This window comes from Tursiops truncatus, chromosome 1, assembly GCF_011762595.2.
Source record: "Tursiops truncatus isolate mTurTru1 chromosome 1, mTurTru1.mat.Y, whole genome shotgun sequence".
NCBI classification, from domain to species: Eukaryota; Metazoa; Chordata; class Mammalia; order Artiodactyla; family Delphinidae; genus Tursiops; species Tursiops truncatus.
Window position 1 is genome coordinate 101,973,862 of NC_047034.1, and position 10,124 is coordinate 101,983,985.

Consider the following 10,124-nt stretch of genomic DNA (forward strand, 5'->3'; position numbering starts at 1 on the left):
TACTTATGTAAGGTGTAAGCATCCAACTGATATTAGCTGATTCCACATTATTTAATTCCTAATAAATGTTTCCCTCAAATCCTCAAACCACTAAAAAAAATTTAAAAGATGGAGATATATTAAGTTTTACGAGAAAAATTAATTTTAAAATTTTTCATAATTTTCAAAAGGATACGAAACAATTTTTAGTTAGAACAGAAATTCCCATCTCTTCTATGGTTTACCTTTTTAAATTGCTGAAAAACTACTCAAATGCTGAACGTAAATAACCAAACTACAGGAGATGGGTAATTGCTTCTGATTGTATTATATTCTTAAATTAAAATTTTTTTAAAGCTTTAAAAATCACATTTTAGTCTTCACTAAAATATTTTGTTCCTCCTTAAAACTGCTTTTCTACAGTGTGATACAAAGCAATTTTTTCCGATCTAAATTAAGAGTTACACCTAAATAATATTCCTCCACTGTTTTATTATTTGTACTTTTTAAAAGTATTCTGCTTATATTTTTGCTCCCTCTGAAACATGGATCATACAAGTATGTAAAAATAAAAATATTTTCTAATTATAAAAATGGAAAATGAAATATATCTATCTCCTTTAATTAGGAAATACTATAATCAATTAGAGAATGTACTAAATCAAAGGGAAGAGATCAATAATGCCTGAGAATCTAACCAAAGTAAAAGATTAAAGCTCACATAATTTACTATACAATCCCCCCCAATACAAGAACAATTAATGCTATCTAAGAACGTAATGGAGAGGCTCCTAGATATTTTCTCTTGGGTGGTGTGTTTACAGACTGGGCAAACACTTGTCCAGAACGCTGCAGATTCCTGGGCTTGCTAAGGAGGTGTTCAACTAGACGAACTCTAAAGTCTCTTTCAATTCTAAGATTCCCAATCTGTGAATAAAATGTGAAAAACAACATAAAACACTGTGCCCAATGAAGGCTGATCAATTAACCGATATGCCTTCACTGCCACCCTAACTGTATGCCTGGAGACGAAAAAGTTCTTTCTCCTCTTTTCTCTGCAGTGATTTCACGAGATCCTGGTTAACAAAAGGCACGGAAAACATACACAGGTGGGATAAAAAGAGGAGTGGCTGAAATGAGGCGGCTCTCGGGACAGCGCCCCCAGCTCCCCGTCCCTCGGCAGCACCTGAGAAATCACTGCCCTCCACACCTCCACCCTTCTGTGGAGGCGTCGCGAGAGAATTCTCCGACCTATTACAGTCCACCCGCACCTGGCCAGAGACCGGTCATTGTCTGGAGCCTTCAGCGCCCAAGACAAGCAAGGAGAAAGGAGAAAGAAAAGCGGGAGAAGGAGTGAGAATAATGGACAACGGAAAGGGAAGTAAAGCAATCGGGAAGCCATACGCTCCTTTTGGCAAAATTGGCTTCCCTATCGATCACTCAATTTAATTCAGATCCCAAATGCCAACCCCCCGGCCCAAGGCAGCAGCCAAGGGTGGCCCAGCCGGAGTCCCCGAAGCTACCCCGGTCAGAGAACGGAGACAAGGAGAGGGAAATGGGCGTGTGGGTTGGGCCTGGCTGGCCGGAGGCCGGGCTCGGAACAAAGCCTCCCGGCTCCCCCTACCTGGGGCGAGGGCGGCGGGCGGTGCCTCGCGGCTCCCCGCGTCGCCCCAGCCCGGCGACGCCCTCGCCCCGGGGACCCTTGCCAGGGCGAGGGGCCGCGGCGAGCCCCCTCCCCGCCCGCCAACAGCGCCCCTTCGGGACAATGGGCCCCCTCCCCCGCCTACGGGAGGGGAGATACAAAGGCAGAGAAGCGCGGCCCGGCACGGAGCCAGGCGTCCGGAAAGTGAAGGCGGAGGAGGGAGAGGGGACAGGAGAGGATGGCGGCGGACGCGGCAGCCCGCGGGCCGCTCCCCCAGCCGTCCAAGCCTCTGCCCTCAGCCCCACCGCCGCGGCAACGACGGGAGCGCGGACCAGCAGCCTCTCAAGTCCCGGCCGAGAGGGAAGAAGGGTCTGCACACAAAGAGGAGCGGGACCCCCACCCTCCGCCAACACCAGCGCCGGGGATGGCCCGACGCGCTCTGGCCGCCAACGGCCAGCGGCGCCTGCCCAGCCCGAGCCCCTCCGGGGCCGGGGTTCGCACTGGGCGCCCCTCTCCCGGACTCACCCAAAGCTCCGTGCCCCAGCTCATGGCGGAACTCGAGGCGACTCGAGCCGTCTGGCTGCCCCGCTGTCCGTCCGTCTGTCGGCTCTGCAGTCAGTCTGTCCGACCTCCCACTGGCGGGCTCGCGGCTCAGCTGCTCAGCCTCCGAAGGTGCCGCCACCGCCGGTTTCCCCAGTGAGGGAGAAAGACGCGACTGTAGAAGCCGCCGACGCCGCGTCCCCGCCTCCCGAAGCCTGCGGGGAGGGGGCCCGGGCTGCGAGGAGGCGGGACGCGGAGAGGGGAGGGGGCTGGGCGCGATGCACCCTGGGATTGGGGCGGACCCGCTCTCGCCTGGCGGAGGTTGGTAGGGTCCGCTCGCCGAAGGGTTTCGGCTCTTCCCTCGCGTCCAGTCTCTTGCTTCTCATACCTCCTGGCTCGGACTATCCCACCGCCGCCGTCATTCGAATATCTGCCTCCAAGAAGGAAAGGGAGGGAAGGAAAAGTCGCCCACAGCCCTTCTCTACCCTGAGCCCCTTAAATGAGGCAACTCCTTCCTGCCTCTTGCCTCCTCCACTTGGGAGAAACCCAGATAAAGAAACCTCATCCAAATCCTTGGGTTTAGATTGTGAAGAGTTGTAGTCTATTTATAAGAAAAAAAAGTCTTAATGGTTAAAGTGATCTTGGGAATCACCGAAACGTGTAGAGCGTCAAAGGAGAAGGCAACTTGCCCGATTCTGTTTTTAACAAAACATTTTAATTTTGTAAGTCCTGTCAGGAAATCATAAAAAGAGGCAGATCTTTCGGCATTCATTTGGGAATGTTGCCATGACAGGAGATGAAAAACATGCACAAATGTGACCCGAGCTGTCACCTAAAGGGAAAGGAGAACTGAGCTTGCCCCCTTTCTGGAATGGGCACCTCGTGCGTGGAGGTGTTGGATGGGAGGCAGATTCCTAACCGGTAGTGCAAAGAGCCTCTTCCGAACTTCAGATATCTCTCACTCAGAATATCGGAACCTTGGATGCAGGTCCACCATTTCCTTGTTTCTCTGTGGAGTTACTTCCTGGCCTCTCTGAATAATCATTAACTGCAGTCGGCAAGTTTGACTTGTTGCTATTAAGACATCAAGTACGCTTAGCAACTCCCTAACCTATGCTTGAGCGTTAATTGCTTGTCTCCGAAACACCACACACACATACACACACACAGAGTTCAGTCCAGTTACTAGTAGTAAAGTACTCCTCAGTGTGTCTTGACAGCTGTGTCTTAAGTTCTCCCAACCGGCTAGTCAGCATTCGAAACTCCCCCCCATTATAGGGCCTGCTCAGGTGCCCCAATCTCTTCCGCTTTAATCCTTGTCCCTGCCTAGCTGTACTTCCTCTTGGCCTTGAGGCAAATATCCTGAGCCCTCCTGACCTTCCAGCCACGACTCTTGCTAAATTGTTTGCTGCAGTTCTGAGTCCAGCTCCAGGATACAAATACCTCTTCCAAGTGGGTTGTCACCAATATTTAAATGCTCATGTGCTATGCACTGAAAAGGCTGTTAAGCATTGACTAAACACTTTCTCTTTCCAACATTTTTCTATTTCCTTCAAGGTTATTTATGTCACCTTATACTACTATCTACCTCTCCTACCCCTTTAAAAAAAATTGTGCTTTCCATTTCAAAGTAAAATAATCTACCATTCACAGTAAAGATTATCCTCAACCATACTGTTTACACAATTCCCCAATTGAACATAAAGTTTTATCTCCTAGATGAGCATTTTCTTCTTCCAAAATTTCTGAACAGAACTCCACACTTAGAACAATTAATTTCTCTTCAAAAAGTTAGGTTTGGGGGCATCAAATTCAGAAAAAAATTCTGTTAGTCTACATTATCATAAATTTAAATATAATTAATATAAGCAACTTAAATTGAGAATCCCCAAATAATTATTTAACTTACAAAATTCTTTCATGATACTGAAATTCACTATTTACTTCAACAAACTCTTTAAGCAAAACTTATTAAAAGTGGAAACTATCACAAAAAATATATATGTTTTGTGTTATATTTTGTTATGAAAATAATGAAGATCAATCAGATTTCAGAGTGTTCCTTTTCATAACAAATCTCTAAAATAGTATAGGGGCATTTTAGCTAACAAACATCAGAGGTGTTTTCCACACACATATATAGTCACATACACAAATATATATTATCAGCATGGCAGTTTATAAGGCTGCTGATTTTTAACATAATCAGAATACATTGGGTACTAAATTATTTTTGTATATAAGATTTATTCTTTATGGACCCATGACAAGGTATTTTGTGAGCAGTTCAAACACATCATTTTTATCTCTAAAAAAGGTAAAACATAACTTTTAGCATCTTGAAAGCAAAATCTCTTTGGTATAACAGCAATCTATTATTAATACATTCTAGATACTACCCCCAAATCATATTTTGCATCAAGTGATAAAATTCTGTCCAACCAATTATCTTGTATCTTTTTGCTACTTGACCTATTTTGGCAATCCATCACCACATAGTTTCTGTTTCAAATTACATATTTTATAAGGTAATCAACACTAAGAAGGAATCGAGGAAATAATATTCTTCTAACTTTCTCTATATATTTTTACAATGGAGCCACTATACCAAGTAAACTTGAAGGAGCTCAAATTACACAAGCTTATTGCAATTTTAAAAAGTATTATACTGTCTTTTTATTAATTATGAAAAATAACTTTCATTTAATGCATTTTATCCTCAGGCATATACTTGAACTCTACTCCATGATAAGCCATTAAAGTGTTGCATTTTCTTTTGCATATTTTTATCATGTATTAATTCAAATGTAAGCCCTTTTTATAATTCTTTATGTAATAAATATTTAGCTAATGCTCTTTTCAGTTTCAATTTTTCCTGGCATGAAAGACATACAGATGGCCAACAGGCACATGAAAAGGTGTTCAACATCGTTAATCATCAGAAAATGCAAATTAAAGCCATAGTGAAATATCATCTCACATCTGTCAGAATGGCTATCATCAAAAAGAACACAAATAACAGATGTTGGTGAGGATGTGGAGAAAAGGGAACCCTCACACACTGTTAGTGGGAATGTAAATTGGTGCAGCTACTGTGGGAAACAGTATGGAGGTTTCTCAAAAAAATAAAACTAGGGCTTCCCTGGTGGCACAGTGGTTGGGAATCTGCCAGTGCAGGGGTTGGGAATCTGCCAGTGCAGGGGACATGGGTTCGAGCACTGGTCCAGGAAGATCCCACATGCCGTGGAGCAACTAAGCCCATGCACCACAGCTACTGAGCCTGTGCTCTAAAGCCCACGAGCCACAACTACTGAGCCATGTGCCACAACTACTGAAGGCTGCGCGCCTAGAGCCTGTGCTCCACAACAAGAGGAGCCACTGCAATGAGAAGGCTGCGCACCACAGCAAAGAGTAGCCCCTGCTCGCCACGACTAGAGAAAGCCCATGCGCAGCAACAAAGACCCAACGCAGCCAAAAAGAAATAAATTTTAAAAAAAAAAACCTAAAAATAGAACTAACAGATGACCCAGCAATTCCACTCCTGGGTAAATATCCAAAAAAAACAAAAACACTAATTTGAAAAGATACATGCACTCCAATGTTCATAGCAGATATAGATACAGATAAACATATACATATATATATATATATATATATATATACACACACATATATATGTCACAATGGAATACTACTCAGCCATAAAAAAATACTGAAATTTTGCCATTTGCAACAACACGGATGGCCTTGGAGGGTACTGTGTTAAGTGAAGTAAGTCAGACAGAGAGAGACAAATTCTGTTTTATCACTTATATGTGGAATCTGAAAAGTAAAACAAACTAGTGAATATTACAAAAAAGAAACAGACTTACAGATATAGAAAACTAGTGGTTACCAGTGGAGAGAGGGAAAGGGAGAGGAGCAAGGTAGGGGTAGGGGATTAAGAGGTAAAAACTACTATGTATAAAATAAATAAGCTACAAGGATATATAGTACAGCATAGAAAATATAACCAATATTTATAATAAGTATAAATGGAATGTAACCTTTAAAAATTGTGAATCACAATGTCATACACCTGAAACTTATGTAATATTGCACATCAAGTATACCTCAATAAAAAAATTCCTGGCATGAATTTCCTTATTAAGTCAAATTGTGAAACACAGTTGTTCACTGCTACGTTCTGGAATATAGAGTAATTTACTTGTCCAAATGTATCAACCTCCAACCATAAATCAATCTCTTGTCAAAATTAAATTTTTGCAAAAGTTTATTCCATGTATAAAGTTAGTAATGTCTTAAACACTTTTTTGAAAAGTGTTTCCAAAGAAAAAACAAAGCTTTAGATCAGCTTAATATTTGGAGCATAGAGAACATTCCTATGCATATGTGCATCAATGTCCCATCCACAAATGGTTACCAATCATACATAATTTCCACCATTGAAAGGAAACAATCTCTGGCATAAACAATGGCAATTCCTTTCTTGTCATTTAAATATCTTAAAAATATGTCTTAAAAATAAAACTATGGAGGCAGTGTCCACAAATAGGATTATTACCTACATAGGATGGCCAGAACAATCAAGCTAAAATTACCTTTAGGAAGAATATCAAGGCAGGGTACTTGGCACCTCTGTTTTAATGCTTCAAATGGAGCACCACACCAGGAATGGGATCATACTAGAATACTGATCCACACAGCCAAATGAAGAATGGTACTGGCTAGTTAACAGTTACCACTACTTTCTGCACTAACAGCTTTCCTAACCAAGAATAGGAAGACATTCAAAACGTCAAGAGCATACTTTAAGGTGGCTCACTGAAAAGAAAGAAAGAAAGAAAACCACCTACTGTTTTGTCTTTGGGGATTCTGCTCTCCGTTATTGAATCCAGTTAAAGCATTTTATATAACAGCTCTAATGAAACTTGGCAAAAAGTAAAAGTAAAAGAAAATTCCACATAAATCAAACGGAATAGATTTGCTTAAAGGGGTAACTCATTTCCGGTTTTCTATGATGATTGTTTTTTTCCCACTGGTCGTTATGGAACTTTGTAACTCTAAAAGCATTTAGGTATTTATTTAAGTTAAATTCTCCTTAGAGCCAGGAGACCTGATAGAACAAAAGTAGCAGATTTCTTCAGGTGTTTATTAAACCTTCGCAAACCCATCCAAAATTTCCACTGATTAAATTCTTAAAGTGCTCCTTTTCTTGCTGTTGCTGTTGTAGGGTTCTTTTGAGTGAGGGGCTTGTTGACAAAATTTCAAGATATGCACATCAGTTAACAAAAAGAACACCTAGTTCTCTATTTTCTTTTTATGAAATCCAATCAGGTGTATCACATGCACTTATAGAAATACAACCAGCTTTTACAGGCTCTTAAGAGCCACTGTTAAGTTTTCAGGAATTTTGCAAACAGGTTGTTAAAAATGTTAGATTAGCATCTGTCATGGTGAGAGTGCTGACCCCATGGAAATTGGCAAATATTATAAATCAGGGTTGGTTTTTCCCTTGGAGAACTAATTGCTAAACATCAGCACACCACTGTCGAAATCCTATGCAGATTAACAGTGAAGGAAATGAAAATATATTATTAGCTACTAAGTGAGAACAATTCCAAAATGGAATAATAAAATTTAATTTTACTGAGTCCATTCAGATGTATTTGGAATACTCAGGATCTAACCAGATTATAATTTTTTCTTCATTTCCTGTGTAACAGAATCATACCCATTATGGTAACCCTTGTTTCTACTGTCTTCATATTAGGATTCTAACATTTGTAAGTCTTTGTCATTTGATATTTATTATTTTTATTAATATGTTATTGATTTACTTTAAAAGTCATAAATCACAATTTTGCATCCTCCATGTCAGGATTTTATACTACCCATGCTTAATCAAGTAATATTAAGTCGATGCTTAATATTACTTTTGTTGATAATAAAAATGATTTAAATAATTAATAAGGAAAAGTTACCTCTAATGAGACATTGTGGTGATCATTTCACAATGTATACAAATGTCAAATTATGTTGTACACCTGAAACTAATATAATGTTGTATGTCAGTTACACTTAAAAACAACAACAACAACAAAAACTTACCTCTAGGCTGGTTCTCTTCATCCTTATCCAAACCCAATTAGCTAAGATTTTAATGCTCATTTTAAGGACCAAAATAGCTCAGACCTTAGATATTTTAAGTTCTTTGAAAGTAAAATAATCTACTATATGTAAATTCAAGGTATTTTTATTTCAGTGATCACTTTATTGTATAATACAGTTGTATCTTATTAGGTAAAACAGCAAGTTAAAGCCATGTATTTCGAAATAAGCCAACAGCTATCCAATTTCTGGTTAAACTCTGAGTATTTGGCTTTAGCCTGAAGAGCCTGGTCCTATAATTATAAGCTAGGTCATCTCTAATACAGGACATTCTAGAGAGAATTAGTTGAAATAGCTTCCAGTGGATCAAAATTTTCTGTGGAGTTGCCTTATTTAGCAAATAAAAATACAGGACTCCCAGTTAAATTTGTTTCAGATATTGCAAATATTACATGGGACATACTTATAGTAAAAAATTATTTGTTTTCTATCTGAAATTCAGAGTTAACTGGGCATCCTGTACTTTATCTGTCAATGCTAAGTACTCAGGCTGATCTTGAACACCCTAGGTCAGGGACTTTTCACCAGATGAATTTAGACCATGGGTTTGAGGAAATCAGTAAACACTTGAAATTGGATGTAAAAGATTTTAAATAAATGTGTCTATAGCTTTTTCTGAGGAACAAAAGCATAGCTTTTTTCAGTCGCTCTTAACGAAGAATTTGCTTCAAAATCTCTTGGAGAGTTTATTAAAAATTTTGTGCCTGACAAGGTTGAGAACAGTGGTTAGAGGATGCTATCATTTTTGTTTAAAGGGAGGAATTTTTAAATATGCATATATATGCAGAGAATACCTCTGGAAGGACACACAAGAAACTGAAGGTAGTGGTTCCCTCTGGAGAGGGGAATTTGGAGACAGGGGTAAAAAGATGTCTTACTTTTCAGTATTACTTTTTTGTACCATTTAATTTTATTATATTGTCCACATGTTATCTATTTAAAACTACAAAAATAACAACAGTGCCTAGGCCTCTAGGCCTATTAAGTCAGAATTTCTAAATTTCCAGTGGTTGGGCCATAATGTTTGTGTATGTCTGTGGTTCTTTTTTTCTTTTTTTAACTCCCCAAAGTATTTTGATTATACATCGAAATCACACACACACACTATTCTATGGAATTTGCCCAAAAAAAGGCAAATATACACACTCCACACTCACACACATACCATTCCCTGTATTTCCCAAGAAAGACCCAGACCATGAATGACTCACTTTAGCTATGCTGGAGGGTATCTGTGTAGAACTGACAGGGGGTGAGTCAAACCCGTCCACACTCTGGGGTGGTAAGACAGGAAACAGCTCGATGTTTAATTTGAAGGCTCCAAAGAGCAGACTCCAGATTAATGTTTTGGGCCACTGGAGTACACCATGGAGTAATTGAGGAGTTGCTTACCCCTCTATTAAGTAACCTGCCTTTTCTGCACTTCTAGTGGGTGGGGCCAGGCTTAGCAAGAATCTGCCACTCCTGGAAACTCTTCTTAGTGTTCAGGAATCATAGGAATTCTACCAGCCTGGGTCGGGAGACAGCCCCACCTGTTCACAATCTACCTTGTTAAAACAAAAGGAGACCAGCCTTGAAAATTCCTAGCAGACAAAATCAGTTTGGCATAGAAATTAAGCTTAATTTAGCTTGTTTGGGGGAGACTAAGCCGACCTGGGTCATTTCTTGCTTATGCCTCTGGAAATCATAAGCAAAACTTGAACTGTTTCCCAAGGCTGATATGACGTTACCACTGAAAATTTTAATATTATAACGAACCACTGCAAAGAACAAATAGTATTGTTTTCTCACT

General features: G+C 40.3%; 1 protein-coding gene across 4 annotated transcripts in view; it reads right to left on the minus strand.

Annotated features, from left to right (window-relative positions):
• Positions 1–2,632, minus strand: part of FNBP1L (formin binding protein 1 like) — a 120,455-nt gene extending 117,823 nt beyond the window's left edge. The window contains exon 1 of one of the 4 annotated variants that reach the window (XM_073810984.1): positions 2,147–2,632. In XM_073810984.1, coding sequence (XP_073667085.1) covers positions 2,147–2,170 — 24 coding nt within the window. In that variant the 5' untranslated portion in view covers positions 2,171–2,632. The remainder of the gene's footprint in view (positions 1–2,146) is intronic. The other 3 variants (XM_073810965.1, XM_019919802.3, XM_073810977.1) reach the window with 3 other exon arrangements.
• Between the last annotated feature and the right edge of the window lie 7,492 nt (positions 2,633–10,124).